Source organism: Lagenorhynchus albirostris, chromosome 10 (assembly GCF_949774975.1).
Source record: "Lagenorhynchus albirostris chromosome 10, mLagAlb1.1, whole genome shotgun sequence".
NCBI classification, from domain to species: Eukaryota; Metazoa; Chordata; class Mammalia; order Artiodactyla; family Delphinidae; genus Lagenorhynchus; species Lagenorhynchus albirostris.
In genome coordinates, this window is record NC_083104.1 from 63,889,422 (window position 1) to 63,905,096 (window position 15,675).

Below are 15,675 nucleotides of genomic sequence, written 5' to 3' on the forward strand. Positions count from 1 at the left end.
GGTGCGGGGGTGGGGAGCCAGCCCCTCAGCCCTGCTGGGTGGGGCAGGGGGAGGGAGGGAGGGAAAGTGGGGGAAGTAGACAGGGCTCGGGAGGTGGGGAGGTGGTGGGAACTCGGGCAGAGGAGCAAGGGGAGGGTCGGGAAGAATCAGGGAAGCACAGAGAGGAAGACCCGGCTCGTGCCCTGACCTCCCGGCCCCGCCTGCCCAGGTGAAAATGGCCTACGTGAACTTTGTGAACCACTGCTACGTGGACACGGAGGTGGAGATGAAGGAGATCTATACCAGCAACCACATCTGGACACTCTTTGAGAACTTCACCCTGGACATGGCTCGGGTCCGTGCCTGTCGGGGTGTGGGCTGGCAGACAGACCATGGCGGGGGGCCAGCGGTCTTCCAGGGGGTGGGAGTGGAGGGGCCCCCAGGCATCAGCCTCTCCTACCCCAGGTCTGCAGTAAGCGTGAGAAGCGCCTGTCTGACCCCACCCTGGAGAAGTATGTGCTGACCGTCGTGCTGGACACCATCAACGCCTTCTTCAGCTCCCCGTTCTCTGAGAACAGCACCTCCCTGCAGGTGAGCTCCAGCTGCTGGCGGCTTCTGTGTGGGCAGGGGTGGGGCGGGAGTCAGAATATATATATTCATATTTGCTTGTAGCTTATAAAGATACAGCAGAAGAATATAAACGTGTATTAGTTATCAATGCTGTGTAGCAAATTATCCCCAAATATAGCAGTTTAAAACCACAAACGTTTATTATCTCACAGTTTCCGTGGGTTGGGAGTTACAGGGGAAATTACCATAGAACAGGAATTCCTAAATTCACTTGGTACGATGGGTCCCAGGGTAGCCGGGGACACCTGGCAGCCCTTATGCACCGAAGACAACGTGTGGCGATTACTGCAGTGGATGGCAGAGCCGAAGCAGGAGAATCTGACGCGCAGAATCATCAGTGTTGGCTAGCTGGTCGTGGTGTCCCTAGAACTGAAAGAGGTAGACAGTCTTCTTAAAGCCTTTCTTATCCATAGAGGCAGAAGAGCTCTAGGCTGTGAACGGGTGTTGGACTTGAATCCCTGAGAGTCACAGCCCCTCAATCCCCAAATTCCCAGACTTGAGCCAGGTCACAGCCCAGAGCCCCTTGAAAGGAAGAGACCCAGGTTCCCTTGAGGAAGGACCCTGCTACACCACCTAATTCATAAAGAAACACTGGAAGGACACACAAGAAACCAATCAAAGGGCTGCCTATAGGTAGAGGGACTGAGGGTGGAGCGGGGATAGTGCTTCTGAGCGAAAAAACACTGGGTCCCGCCCTCCCAGCCAGGATGGGCTTGTTTTGACACATATGTGTTTGGGCCCTGGGACCCCTTTGGGACTCTGGTGATGTGTATCAGCTTTCCCCACCTCTCATTAGCCACAGGGTAGAGCATGGGAGAATGGGGGTGACAGGGTCAAGACTTCTTTTTTTTTTAAGATTTTATTATTTATTTATTGGCTGTGTTGGGTCTTAGTTGCGGCCCTTGGGATCTTCTTTGAGGCGTGTAGGATTTTTCGTGGTGGCGCGCGGGCTTCTCTCTAGTTGTGGAGTGCAGGTTTTCCCTTCTCTAGTTGTGGCGCGCAGGTTCCAGAGCACGTGGGCCCTGTAGTTTGTGGCACGCAGTCTTTCTAGTTGAGGTACATGAGCTCAGTAGTTGTGGCGCGAGGGCTTAGTTGCCCTGAAGCACATGGGATCTTAGTTCCCTGACCAGGGATCGAACCTGCGTCCCCTGCCTTGTAAGGCAGATTCTTTCCACTGGACCACCAGGGAAGTCCCAAGACTTCTTTATTATTAATTATTTTTTTTGCGGTACGTGGGCCTCTCACTGTTGTGGCCTCTCCCGTTGCGGAGCACAGGCTCCGGACGGCATGTGGGATCTTCCCGGACCGGGGCACGAACCCGTGTCCCCTGCATCGGCAGGCGGACTCTCAACCACTGCGCCACCAGGGAGGTCCCCAAGACTTCTTGAAGTATTCTTTCTTATAACCTTTTGGTTTTTGAACCATGTAAATATATCCCCTTTCCACAATATTAATTTATCTGAAATTTTTTTAAAGGAAGAAAAGGGTCAGCAATAGGGTTATAAGCCCCAGGCCTGGACCTTGGGGAGTTCTCACAGGGCTGCCACGTATAGTTGCGCAGGTTGTGCACTGCTGAGAGGAAAGGAGGTGCCTTTTTCCAACTGGCACAAAAGCCCATGGTAGCTATTGGAGGCCTTATCCCTCCGCCCACGCCCAGACTCAGTAGGCTCTGGTCACCAGCCTGGGGCTGCCCAGGGTGGAGTGTGGGCCGGGCTGCGACAGCAGGCACGTTGCCTCTTGCAGACACACCAGACGATCGTGGTGCAGCTGCTGCAGTCCACCACACGGCTGCTTGAGTGTCCGTGGCTGCAGCAGCAGCACAAGGGTTCCGTGGAGGCCTGCATCCGGACCCTCGCCATGGTGGGTGAGTGTGCTGGGGCACTGGCCAGCCCCTCCCCTCCCCTTCTCTCTCCTCCCCTCCCCTTCTCTCTCCTCCCTCGGGATGCCCGCCCTCAAAGTAAACACCTTATCCGGAAGCTCGCCCATCAGCTGCTCCTAGGTGGTGCTCAGTAAGTCCTTCTTGGTGTCTAACTGGCGTCTTGGCAATTGAGAAAGGCTGTTTTCTCCTCTGAGGCAGTTCCCTGGAGGAGAGTGCTGGGTGACATCCCCCGAGCAGAGTTTCTTGGGCTTACAGATGGTCTCAGGCAGGAGGGAGGCTGTAGATTGTTAGGGAGAGTTAGGGAAGGGGAGAGGGGAGGCGGGAGAGTGGAGGGGTGAGGGGTCAGAGTGGAGCCAGGCTGGAAACGAAGAGGCAAAAATTCCCTCTTTTTACCCTAAAAAGGGAAGAGGCCACCTCAGTTCAAGTGGGGGCCCCTGCACCCCAGGCCCTGTCCCCCAGTGCAGCAGACCCTGAGCCTGGCCCCTCTGGCTGAGCCCTCACCCCCCACCAGCGCCCCGTCCCCTCTCCCCTCAGCCAAGGGCCGGGCTATCTCGCTGCCCATGGACCTGGATGCCCACATCAGCTCGCTGCTCAGCAGTGGCGCCAGCTGTGCAGTTACCGCCCAGCGGAACGTCTCCACCTACAAGACGGCCCCGCGGGCCTTCCCCCGCGTCACACCCACCCCCAACCAGTGGGACTACAAGAACATCATCGAGAAGCTGCAGGTGGGCGTGGGGCTGGGGAGTGTCCCTCCCTGTGCTGCCCACGCTCCCTGGGAAGGGGCTGGTCAGCTCGTCCACTCCTGGGGGCTGCTAGGGGCAGGGGACTGAGGGGCACCATTCCAGGGCTGGTGCTCGTGAAGGGGGCCGGTACACCCTTCGCTCCCAACAGCACCTTTGTGTTTAGAGAACACACTCTGTCCACTGTCTCACTGGCCTCTAGAGGGGGTGTGGTGAGTTACTATCCCCATGTGGCAGAAAATCGAGGCCCAGAGGGGGCAAAGGGTTTGCCCAAGGTCACACAGAGCTAGAGAAGGGGATGGGAGGAAAGCCAGAGTATGCCCAGGGCCTCTGAGCAGACAGACATCATGCTCTGTCCTGGGTGGCTCCGTGGGCCCAGGGCCCCTCAGACAGGCACAGGCCAGTCCGTGGGGCGCTTTGGCGTTGGGGGAACGGCAGTCACGCCCTGGTCATCCCTTGGGCCTGGGTGGCCTGCATCTCGCCCAGCGGTGACCCTGCCCTCCCCACGCCACCCACCCCAGGACATCATCACGGCCTTGGAGGAGCGGCTGAAGCCCCTAGTGCAGGCCGAGCTGTCCGTGCTGGTGGACGTCCTGCACTGGCCCGAGTTGCTCTTCCTGGAGGGCAGTGAGGCCCACCAGCGCTGTGAGAGTGGAGGCTTCCTGTCCAAGTGAGTGGGATGCGGGGCCGGGGCATGGGGGTGGCAGGGGCACAGCGGCCCAGGACGGGGAAAGCCCATGGGGTCAGAGGGCCGTGGTCAGGAACAGCAGCTGGAGGGGGGATGGGTCCGCCCCAAGTGTGCCCTCCTTCCCCGCCGGCCAGGCTGATCCAGCACACCAAGGACCTCATGGAGTCGGAGGAGAAGCTGTGTGTCAAGGTGCTGAGGACGCTGCAGCAAATGCTGCTTAAGAAGACCAAGTATGGGGACCGGGTGAGTGCCCAGGTCGGCTGGATGCCGGGCGGGCTTGGCCACGAGGTCCAGGGCCTCAGGACCAGGGCCGCTGGGCTGGGGGGTAGAGGGTGAAATGGGCCACCGTAGGCCTTGCTCCCTTCCCTGCAGGGCAACCAGCTGCGCAAAATGCTGCTGCAAAACTACCTCCAGAACCGGAAGTCCAGCTCGCGGGGGGACCTTCCAGACCCCATGGGCACCGGTCAGTCCCGCGTCTCCCCTGCTATGCCTCCGGGAGGCCCATTCGCTCTGGGCCCTTCCTTCCCTTCCCTCCACCTGCTCCCCCCTTAAGCGAGTTTGCCCATTCCAGGCCTGGACCAAGACTGGTCAGCGATCGCAGCCACCCAGTGCCGGCTGGACAAGGAGGGGGCCACCAAGCTGGTGTGTGACCTCATCACCAGCACCAAGAACGAGAAGATCTTCCAGGAGAGCATTGGCCTGGCCATCCGCCTGCTGGACGGTGGCAACACCGAGATCCAGGTGTGGAGGGGGGCCGGGCTGCGGGGGGCTCACCTCCTTGGGTGATGCCCTCTGCTCAGGAGGGGGACAGTGTACCAGTCCCCAGGCCATGGGGGTGGGGCTGCAGGGCTGGGTGCTGGCGTCCAGTGCGAGTCCGGCTACGCACGGGAGGCTCTGCCTCCCATATCTGCCCCCGTGTCACGTGGCCCTTTTCTATCCCACACCCCCGCCCTGCTCCAGCCGGGCCTGGACCTGTCGCCCACCATCCCGCCCCCTATTAGTCCACCATTCTTGCCTCTCAGCCTCTGCTCAGGTCTCCTTCCCTCCTCTTCCACATCCTCAGCCTTTGGTGTCCAAGTAAAGGCCGACTATCTCCAAAAGCCCTCTCTGATTATTTTATCTCCCTTCATTTATTTACTCACTCATTCATCCTTCCCATAAGTCTGCATTTAGTAAGTGCCTTCTGTGTGTCTGGCAGTGTTCTAGGCGCTAAGGATTCAGCAGTGAAGGAAAGAGACAAAACCCATGTTCTCTTGGTACTCGTATCCTAGTGGGGACAGCAGTCCCTAACTGCAATCCCTGCGTAATACGGAGAGCATGCTGGATGGTGATAATTCAGGCAGGGGGTATCTCAGAAAGAGTGATGGGGAAGACCCCTGAGAGGGGACCGTTTGAATGAGGACCCGGAAGTGAGCACGTGAAGTGGGGCAGGGCGCACGGGGCAGAGCCGTCAGCAGAAGGCCATGAAGGGGAAGTGGCTGATGTGGCTGGAGGGGGTGGAGGAGGGGTGAATGGGAGGAGCTGGGGTCAGGGAGGTGGCAGGCCATCACGTGGCCTCGTGGGCACTGTGGGCCCAGGCCTGCCCCTGGGGAAGATCCAGGGTTTTGAGCAGAGGAGGGACGTGACTTAGACTTCAGAGAGACCCCTCTAGCTGCTGTGTGGGGAACTGACGGAAGGTCAAGGGCAGATGCAGGTGGGTAGGAAGCTAGTGCAGGCCTCCAGCATCACTGGCCCTTCCTCCTCCACCTCTGCTGGTCCTGACTGCCCCCCACCCCAGCCTTAGGCACAGGGCACAGGGGCGTCTCTGTCTCCGCCACCTTGTCCCTGCAGCACAGGACTGAGCCCCCCGGGTCTCGCCGAGGGCTGCTTAGAGCCAGGCCTGGTGCTGAGGCTGCCCCCCGTCTCACTGTCCACCCGCAGAAATCCTTCTACAACCTGATGACGAGCGACAAGAAGTCAGAGCGCTTCTTCAAGGTGCTGCACGACCGCATGAAGCGGGCCCAGCAGGAGACCAAGTCCACGGTGGCCGTCAACATGAGCGACCTGGGCAGCCAGCCGCGCGAGGACCGGGAGCCAGCAGACCCCACCGCCAAAGGTCAGGCTCAGAGGGTGCAGGGTGAGTGGAGTCACGGGCCCCAGGGATGAGGACGTGGGCACAAGGCTGGGGACTGAGGGTGGGAACAGAGGGTGAGGGTGAGGGTCTGGCGGCTCCCCGCAGCCCCAGCCTAACCAGGCCTCACCCTGCAGGCCGCGTGGCCTCCTTCTGGATGCCCAGCTCCTCATCCCGCTATTCGCTGGGCCCCAGCCTGCGCCAGGGGCATGAGGTGGGCGAGCGCGTGCAGAGCAACGAGATGGGCACGTCCGTGCTCATCATGCAGCCCATCCTGCGCTTTCTGCAGCTGCTGTGTGAGAACCACAACCGGGACCTGCAGGTGAGGCCCTGCCGCATCTGACCCCGCCTCCCTGTTCCCGGCCCCGCCTCCCGACACCTGCCCCGCCTCCCGACCCCGCCCATACTCTGTGCCCCGCATCTGGCCTGGGCACCACTGCTCTGAGGCCGGCAAGGCCCCCACCCCTGCAGCCTGCAGCATCACGGTCCCCAGGCGGGCCCCTCCCTCCCTGCTGCAGCGATGCCACGCCCCCCCCTCCTGTGCTCTTCAGAACTTCCTGCGCTGCCAGAACAACAAGACCAACTACAACCTGGTGTGCGAGACTCTGCAGTTCTTGGACATCATGTGCGGCAGCACCACCGGCGGTCTGGGGCTGCTGGGGCTCTACATCAACGAGGACAACGTGGGCCTCGTCATCCAGACCCTGGAGACCCTCACCGAGTATTGCCAGGGCCCCTGCCACGAGAACCAGGTGAGCCGTCGGAGTGGTGCCTGGCAGCGTGGACATGGGGGAGGATGGAGCAGGCCGGGCAGGGGACAGACCGAGGCCCCTGGAGCTGCCACGATTCTGAGGGGGCCCAGGCCCCGTGTCACCCGCCACCCCTGCCTCCCGCCAGACCTGCATCGTGACGCATGAGTCCAATGGCATAGACATCATCACTGCGCTGATTCTCAATGACATCAGTCCCCTGTGCAAGTACCGTATGGACCTGGTGCTGCAACTCAAGGTGGGGCCCTTGGCAGCCCACGTGAGCATGCGTGGGTGTGCATGTGATGCGTGTGTTGAGTGTACATGCTGGTGTGTGTGATGTTAGCATTGCGTGTGTGTGTGTGTGTGTGTGTGTGTGTGTGTGCAGTGTGGGCATCACGTGTGCAAGCATGGGTGACGTGCAGTTGTGTGATGTGTGCATGTTTGTACACACAAGTGCATGTGTGAGCAAACATGTTGGATGTACACTTGCTCTAGAAGCAGACATGTTCTGGGTTTATCCGAGGGCCTCCTGTGTCCGTGTCTGCTGTCTGGGGGGTGCACAGGGTGGGGGAAGGTGGCCTGTGGGTGGACTAGATACGCAGCATCCTTCTCACAGAAAGCCCTGGGGGTAAGTGGGGAATAAGAAGGCCATGGGACTTACGGGCCAAGAGAGGCTGTTACGGAGTAGTCAGTGGAGGGGGTGGCGGGGGCCCTCAGACTGTGGCCTGTCCCTCCCTCCTCTCCCCCAGGACAACGCCTCCAAGCTGCTCCTGGCTCTGATGGAGAGCCGGCATGACAGTGAAAACGCCGAGCGCATCCTCATCAGCCTGCGGCCCCAGGAGCTGGTGAGGCTGGGCTGGCGGTCAGGTGGGGAGGCGGACCAGGTGGGGTGTGCGGGGCTGGGGATCAGAGCCCAGCCCGCCCTACGCCCCAGGAAGAGGGCATTCAGCAGCCCCTGCCCCGGCAGGTGGACGTCATCAAGAAGGCCTACCTGCAGGAGGAGGAGCGTGAGAACTCGGACGTGAGCCCTCGTGAAGTGGGCCACAACATCTACATCCTGGCGCTGCAGGTACCGGCCCCACCCCACGGCCCCGCCCTAGCGGCCACGCTCCCACCAGCAACCACGACCCAGTGACTCTGCGCTGCCATCTCACTCAGCTCTCCAGGCACAACAAGCAGCTGCAACACCTGCTGAAGCCCGTGAAGCGCATCCAAGAGGAGGAGGCCGAGGGCATCTCTTCCATGGTGGGGGCCCAGAGGATAGGGCTGGGTGTGGGGCGGGGCTTAGATCTAGGGGCGGGGCTGGGTGGGAGATTGGATGGGATAGTACTGGGGGTGCGGCTAGGAGTTGGAGGGCGTGGCTATGACTCGGGGGCGGGGCTGAGGGCAGAGCTGAGACCTCAGATCCTGGCTGGAGTCTGGGATGAGGCTGGGGGCAGGGCCAGGAACTTAGGGCAGACCTGTGGCCCAAGGCCTTGGCTTGAACCTGAGTAAAGAGCCAGCTCAGAATTGGGGGGCGGGGCTGAGGACCGGTGGGAGCTGGCCTGGTGGCCAGGGATGTCACTGGGACAGAGGAGTGGGAGCAAGGCTGGGGTGTGGGTCTGGGGCGTCTGGCAGCCTGGAGCAGGACCTAGCGGTGCACCTGGGCAGGACTGTGGAGGGTGCTGACTGTCCTATAGGATTGTCTCCCACTTTGGGGCTGGGTCTGGTCTAGCTGGGGGTCACTCAGTGGGGTGTAGTTCAGAGCTGGGCCCCGGCATGGAGGTGGGGGTGGGCCTGACCTCGGCATCCCCTCCCCCCCGCCCCCAGCTCAGCCTCAACAACAAGCAGCTGTCACAGATGCTCAAGTCCTCAGCACCGGCACAGGAGGAAGAGGAGGACCCCCTGGCCTACTATGAGAACCACACGTCTCAGATAGAGGTGGGACCTGAGAACAGCTGGGGGCCGTGAGTGAGGGCTGGGCCCTTGGGGGCCACAGGTCAGATGTGACCAGGTGCCCGTGTGCGTCCAGATCGTGCGGCAGGACCGCAGCATGGAGCAGATCGTGTTCCCAGTGCCTGGCATCTGCCAGTTCCTGACGGAGGAGACCAAGCACCGGCTCTTCACCACCACCGAGCAGGATGAGCAGGGTAGCAAAGTGAGCGACTTCTTCGACCAGTCCTCCTTCCTGCACAACGAGATGGAGTGGCAGCGCAAGCTCCGCAGTGAGGACCCTGCGGGCCGGCAGGAGGGCGGGGGTGGGGCGCTGGAGCCGCTCACTGATGCCCCTGTTGCCTCCCTCGCCTACTGGCGGGGGTCCCACCCCTGCCCCAAGGAGGGCTCCGATCACGTTTTCCTCCTGAAGTGGGGCCTGGAGCTTGTGCAGGCTCTGCGGCCTGGTATGGGGTGGGCAGATGGTGTTAATCAGGGGCCCCCCTTACCCTGGCCCCGCCACCTCCTCCCCCAGGCATGCCACTCATCTACTGGTTCTCCCGCCGCATGACCCTGTGGGGCAGCATCTCCTTCAACCTGGCGGTTTTTATCAACATCATCATCGCCTTCTTCTACCCCTACGTGGAGGGTGCATCCACAGGTGAGGACACAGGGCTGGCAGGTGGCGGCCCTGAGCCTTCCATGCTCCCTCCTCTGATGTGAGCTGGCCAGGCTCTGAGGGGACTGGACGCAGAGTGGGGAGAAGCAGCCCCTTCACCGGCCTCTGGGTTCTGCACCTCATCGCGGGGATGGATAGGGTCCTTGACCTCTGGAGACAGCACACACACATACAAGGCAGAGACCAGTTACGGTAGCAGCAGATGGAGAGGGCCTCCTACCTTAGGCCTCCAGATGCAGGTGTGATGGGCGGGGCCCTACAGCCGGGTGAGCAGGAACTTACAGGGAAGGCTCCCAGAAAGGGGTGGCTTCTGGGGGTCTGCTGGGTGGGTGGGCTTGAGCAAGCCGCCCTGTCCCTGCTCCCTGCCCCCAGGTGTGCTGGGCTCCCCCCTCATCTCGCTGCTGTTCTGGATCCTCATCTGCTTCTCCATCGCGGCCCTGTTCACCAAGCGCTATAGCATCCGCCCCCTCATCGTGGCGCTCATCCTGCGCTCCATCTACTACCTGGGCATTGGGCCCACGCTCAACATCCTGGGTGCTCTCAACGTGAGTGCCAGAGGGCCCCCACCGCCCACCCCCAACCCCTCCTGGGCTTGTCACGCAGCTGGACCCGAAGCTGGCCTGCTGCTCTGCCCCTTCCCCCTGGTCCCTGTGTTGGGATCCCAAGCTCATTATAGACCCGAGGCTGGGACCACTCTGTCTCCTCTTCCCCCTGGACAACTCGGGGCAGCAGGCACTCAGAGCCAGCCAGCCAGGAGCCGCTTTGGAGCACCAGCTTCAGGGCTGCTGGGTTCCCAGTGTTAGTTGTGCACTGCCTGAAGGCATATTGAGGACATCAAAGATTTATGTGTTATGACAGTTTCCTGACAGGTAGGAATAAAGTGTCTCGAGCACGTGGGGGGTGCCTTTTCCTAACTTGCCTAGTCACCGTAAAGGCTAAGGACGGTCTTCTCTGACCCATTCTCGTTTATCTGCATCTCACTTTCTTCCTGGAGCTGGGGACCCAAGGGGCTTCTCCTCTATTCTAGTCCCAGAAGCCCAGATGCATTTCAGGAAGCATTTTCATTAAGGCTGTGCTTGCCAGGCTGAGCAGGACCAGCTCAGATCCACTCCCCTGAAGACCCAGCCTTCGCCTCTGCTCTAGGCACCGGCTGGGCCTGGCAACAGGGGTAGAGATTCAGGGTGGGTGGTAGGGCACTGACCCCCATGCCCTGCACTTGCCCACAGCTGACCAACAAGATCGTGTTCGTGGTGAGCTTCGTGGGCAACCGTGGCACCTTCATCCGGGGCTATAAGGCCATGGTCATGGACATGGAGTTCCTGTACCACGTGGGCTACATCCTGACGAGTGTCCTGGGCCTCTTTGCCCATGAGCTCTTCTACAGCATCCTGGTGAGGCGTGGGTGGGGCTGGGCAGGGGCAGGGGCAGGCAGTTGGGGCTTCCTGCCAGTTGCTAACAGTTCCCCATCCCCAGGCCTCTTGCTGCTGGGCTGGGAGGAGTGGATTTCCAGTGTCCTCCTCTGCTAGACCCCAGCCTGGCCTTCAAGGCCCTGATATCTACTCATGGCCCCATCTCCCCTGTACAGTGGGGGTCCAAGCCTGGACTCTTGAGCCAGACCATCTGGGTTTACATCCCAGTGTGGCCCCTCCTAGCTGTGTAACTTTGGGCAGGTTTCTTAACTGCCCGTGCCTCAGTTTCCTCATCTGTAAAATGGGGATAATTAACGGCACCTGCCCTTAGAATAATTGTGAGGGTGAAGTGAGCTAACACACAACAGTTGTGTAGAGTGTGTCCTGGCACATAGCAAGCACACCGTAAGTGTTGGCCATCCTTCTCCTGCTGCATGTGGTATGCGCTGGCCATTCCACCCTCTAGCCTTCTCCTGGACCTCTCCATTTCCTGGGCCTTGGAACTCCAGGTTCCTCAGAGACGACGGCCCCAACAGGCCCGCCAGCCTGGTTCCGCCTGCCCAAGAGCAGACGCCGCTGGGGGAGGCGGGGGGAACCACTGGTAGGCAGGCAGCCCGTGGGTCCAGCGGCGGCCCCATCTCTGCCCTGCAGCTCTTTGACCTCATCTACCGCGAAGAGACGCTGTTCAATGTCATCAAGAGTGTGACCCGCAACGGCCGCTCCATCCTGCTGACCGCCCTGCTGGCCCTCATCCTGGTCTACCTCTTCTCCATTGTTGGCTTCCTCTTCCTCAAGGATGACTTCATTCTCGAGGTCGACCGGCTGCCCAGCAACCACTCCAGAGGTCTGGGGGCGCCTCTCCTGGGCGGGCGTGTGGGGATGAGGGGCCTGCACAAGTGGCTGGAGTTGGGACCAGGGCCTGGAAGCGCTTATCCCACCAGGCCCCCTGCCTCAGTTTCTCCTCTTGGGTTCTGGGTGGGGGTCTAGCTCACTGCCTCCCTCTTCCCTGGACAGACTGAGGGAGTGGGAGCGCCTTGGGTTGCTCTTGTTTGAAGATCCTGTGGTTCATGTTAAACTCGGTACTTGTGGGAGCTGCCGGTGCGCCAGGGCTAGGGGTGCAGACCCCCCTCCTGGCCCTTGGAGCACAGCCCGGCAGGGGCAGGTACATGAGACCCTTCACTGTAGCCAGGCAGTGGGGAACTGGTAGGATCAGGGCAGGCTTCCTGGAGGATGTGATGTTGGGCCCAGAACTGGGGAGATGATGAGGACAGTCCTTGCACCTCCTGATCTTGATCCTGTCCCCTCCAGCCAGCCCCCTGGGGATGCCACATGGAGCTGCCACATTTGTGGACACTTGCAGTGGGGACAACATGGACTGTGTCTCAGGGGTCGTGGTACCCGAGGTCCTGGCAGGTGAGGGCAGTGCGTCCTGGGAGTCAGGTGCGGTGGGGGCAGAGGCAGGTGGCCTGGCCCGGGGCTGAGCACACGCCCTGCTTGCAGAGGATGAGGAGCTGGACAGCACGGAGCGGGCCTGTGACACCCTGCTCATGTGCATCGTCACCGTCATGAACCACGGGCTGCGCAATGGTGGCGGTGTGGGCGACATTCTCCGCAAGCCCTCCAAAGACGTGAGCGCCCCCTGCCCCCTCCCCAGTCCACAGGGGCCCGGCCCCGCCCTCAGGTCATGGCCAGCAGAGCAGCTTGGCCTCCCTCCATCTTCGGGGTTGCGAGTCCCTGCACCTTTGCGTCCCCTTCTCCCCGCTGTCCCGCCCAGTCCCGTGCGGTTACGGTGTAGCTGAGCTATCCAGGCCCCTGTCTACCCAGGCATCCCCACCAGCTCACTGTAGACGCTCTGAGGAAAGACCTTGGCACCCGGCTTTCCCCGGCTAGGGAAGCCGTGAGTCAGGCAGCGGGCGGGTCCCCGGCCACAGCGGCTTCATCTGAGAAGCAGAGCCCTGGCCCGCAGCCAGGGTAGGCAGGGTGGGGAAGCCGGGCTGGCTCCATAAGGAGGCCTCAGGGTTTGGCTCGGGCAGCCCCACGTTCTCAGAATGTCAGTCTGTCCCTAGTGGCACAAGGGTGAGAAGCTTCTCCTTGGCCAGAGGGTTTCTAGAACGAGTGAGACCAGGTGTCCTGAGGGCAGGCAGAGGAGTTCAGAGCTGCTCTTCCCCTAACCAGCAGTCAGGGGCGGGCCATGCCCGCAGGCCTGGCTCCCCACGCCAGACTCCTCGAGGGCCTCATCCCGGCCGCTGAGTCCTCATCCACACTCAGGGCCTCTGATTGTGATTCTCATTCTGTGTGGTGAGGCTGGGTCCTCTCTGCCGTCTTCAGGGCCCTGGGAGCCAGATGCCCTTATTCCCTTCCGATGGGGGCTGCTGACCCCAGCCTCCCTGCCTTCCCCCATAGGAGTCTCTCTTCCCGGCCCGCGTGGTCTATGACCTTCTGTTCTTCTTCATTGTCATCATCATCGTGCTGAACCTCATCTTTGGGGTGATCATCGACACCTTTGCCGACTTGCGCAGTGAGAAGCAGAAGAAGGAAGAAATTCTCAAGACCACGTGCTTCATCTGTGGTGAGGCTGGGCTCTTGCCTGAGGAGGCCGTGGCCGTCGTTGTCGGCCTCAGTCTGGCCCTTCCCAGATTCCTGTGGCCGCCGGGGAGCCCTGCCCTGGGGCCAACGGCTTGGTGGCTGTTCGCTCATCCCAGAACTGGGGAGAACGGGACCCTACCCGAACTTGGAGTCATAGAAGGGAGTGGGAAAGGGCCTCAGAAATCCTCCCTTTAAACTCTCTGGGTCTCAGATGAGGAAACGAGCCTGGTCAGTGACCTCAAACCTCTGGTCTCAGTCCAGGGCCTTTCTCCCCACCCCCTAGGTATGAAGTGCAGGTCCCCTCACAGCTACCACAGGCAAAGAAGCAGGTGGGCCCCTGTAGGACAGGACCCTCATCCAAGCTCTTCCGGCTCCCCGGCCCCCGGGATCCTGGCGTCTGCTCCCATGGTCCCCTCTGTGCTGCGGCAGGGCGGGGGCTCCATGGCTGTGTGGCTGCTGCTCTGAATAGAAGTGACCTAAAGAGCCCAGAGGGGGCTGTCGCCTGCATTCATCGAACTTTCAGCCCAAGAACAACGTCCCCACTGCATCGGGAGGCCGTGCCTGCCCACCGGGTCTCCTGGAGGCGGGGGAGGGGGTGTACCCTCACCCCCACCTCCTGCCTCCGCAGGTCTGGAGAGGGACAAGTTTGACAACAAGACGGTGTCATTTGAGGAGCACATCAAGTTCGAGCACAACATGTGGAACTACCTGTACTTCATCGTGCTGGTCCGTGTGAAGAATAAGACGGACTACACAGGGCCCGAGAGCTACGTGGCCCAGATGATCAAGGTGTGGGCCCGGGGAGGGGGGTGGTCAGGACAGCTGTGGACACTTGTTAACAGGCAGCAGGGGACAAGGAACAGCTGGGGCCGACCTCGGCTACTCAGGAGCCCCGCCAGCTGCTGTGCTGCTGTGCTGCCTCCGGAAAAAAGCCCCCAGACGCGCATGGCGTCCGGGGCCCGTGGGTGCCTGAGGCGAGGTGGCCCTGCTTGTGGCGGCTGCTCGGTGGCCCTTTCTGAGGGGCCTTTTCTAGCTGGGCGAGAGGGAGGGCAGCTTCCTGAAGCCTGGGTGGTCGCAGGCCAAGAGGGCGTCTGGATGAACTTTAAACTGTCAAACTTAGGAGAAATCAACCGTCACTCCAATGCAGGAGCGAAGGGAGTGAAGGCAGTGAGTAATAAAGGTCTGGGCGCATTTAGGGTAAAGGATGCCATCAGTCCCATCAGATGTAGTGCATCTTAAGATTATCGCACATTAGAGAAAATGCAACCTAAAAGGAAAGAAAGGTGTGGGGGGAGGTTCTATGCGTCTTTTGAGTCTGTATTTGGATTGGTCTTTGAGCGCAGGTATTATCTGTTGATCTGAGAACTCAGAGCTTGCCACAAGGAACTAGAAAGCTGCTCGGTGTCCCCTCCCGCTCTGCCTCTGTCCCGGGAAACGTGGCTTTGCCTCACGTGTCAGATGCCAGCCACCCTCAGCAGAGCTCTGCTCCCTCAACGCACCATCTGTCTGACTGGCATCTTCCTGGGGTGTGGGGTGTGCTGTCGGGCGGGAGGAAGGAAGGAAGGGAGGGAGGGAGGAGAGGCAGGGTCTAGGTGCAGAGGCCTGCCTTCCACCGCTTGCAGGGTGTTAGGAGAGTAAACAGGTGGTGTTGGTACCAGGGGGAGACTCGGGCTGTCTAACGGAGGTTGGCCTGTCTCTGCTGTGGCCTCCCCGCCCCCTCAGGGTCACTGCCAGCTCACTCTGGCCCCGGGGAGGACACAGGTCAATTCAGATTTTCCCGTGACACATCCCTGGGGAGTAATTTGGCCAAGGGTGTGGTAGCAGGCTCCCCCCACACAACTGCTTTTCTAAACAAGGCCTTCCTAGGCTGGACCCAAGCTCACTCACCCCACTGGTGATGTTTTTCAGAACAAGAACCTGGACTGGTTCCCCCGGATGCGGGCCATGTCACTGGTGAGCAACGAGGGGGAGGGGGAGCAGAACGAGATCCGGATTCTTCAGGACAAGCTCAACTCCACCATGAAGCTGGTGTCCCACCTCACTGCCCAGCTCAACGAGCTCAAGGAGCAGGTGTGCCCCTAGCCCTGTCCTGGCAGCACACCGGCAGCCTCAGGGCCTGCCTCGTGGCGTGGGGGAGGGTGTTGGGGCCTTCACGCTCCCCCTGCCCCCTTTCCTGCTGGCTCCTGTTCTTGGGTCTGGGGTGGAAAACAGGTTCCAAACACACTTCTCCCCTCTGTGGAAAGCTAGACGGGGTCGTGGCCCCTATCCTTGCGCCCCAGAAAGACAGGGCTGAGTGGAACCTCGTGCCGGTG

The 15,675-nt window shown here is 61.0% G+C and overlaps 1 protein-coding gene across 5 annotated transcripts in view; it reads left to right on the top strand.

The window, feature by feature from the left end:
- ITPR3 (inositol 1,4,5-trisphosphate receptor type 3) overlaps positions 1–15,675 on the top strand; it is a 70,153-nt gene that overhangs the window by 49,972 nt on the left and 4,506 nt on the right. For 3 of the 5 annotated variants that reach the window (XM_060162603.1, XM_060162605.1, XM_060162606.1), the window contains 26 exons: positions 209–334; positions 445–570; positions 2,353–2,473; positions 3,023–3,213; positions 3,750–3,898; positions 4,051–4,159; positions 4,268–4,379; positions 4,488–4,657; positions 5,837–6,011; positions 6,164–6,348; positions 6,578–6,778; positions 6,924–7,034; positions 7,528–7,623; positions 7,746–7,847; positions 7,937–8,023; positions 8,588–8,698; positions 8,790–8,982; positions 9,225–9,350; positions 9,741–9,913; positions 10,595–10,759; positions 11,429–11,621; positions 12,086–12,190; positions 12,278–12,405; positions 13,181–13,346; positions 13,992–14,152; positions 15,272–15,433. In XM_060162603.1, coding sequence (XP_060018586.1) covers positions 209–334; positions 445–570; positions 2,353–2,473; positions 3,023–3,213; positions 3,750–3,898; positions 4,051–4,159; positions 4,268–4,379; positions 4,488–4,657; positions 5,837–6,011; positions 6,164–6,348; positions 6,578–6,778; positions 6,924–7,034; positions 7,528–7,623; positions 7,746–7,847; positions 7,937–8,023; positions 8,588–8,698; positions 8,790–8,982; positions 9,225–9,350; positions 9,741–9,913; positions 10,595–10,759; positions 11,429–11,621; positions 12,086–12,190; positions 12,278–12,405; positions 13,181–13,346; positions 13,992–14,152; positions 15,272–15,433 — 3,744 coding nt within the window. Of the gene's footprint in view, positions 1–208; positions 335–444; positions 571–2,352; positions 2,474–3,022; positions 3,214–3,749; positions 3,899–4,050; positions 4,160–4,267; positions 4,380–4,487; positions 4,658–5,836; positions 6,012–6,163; positions 6,349–6,577; positions 6,779–6,923; positions 7,035–7,527; positions 7,624–7,745; positions 7,848–7,936; positions 8,024–8,587; positions 8,699–8,789; positions 8,983–9,224; positions 9,351–9,740; positions 9,914–10,594; positions 10,760–11,428; positions 11,622–12,085; positions 12,191–12,277; positions 12,406–13,180; positions 13,347–13,991; positions 14,153–15,271; positions 15,434–15,675 lie in introns of those variants that run through there. The other 2 variants (XM_060162604.1, XR_009542920.1) reach the window with 2 other exon arrangements.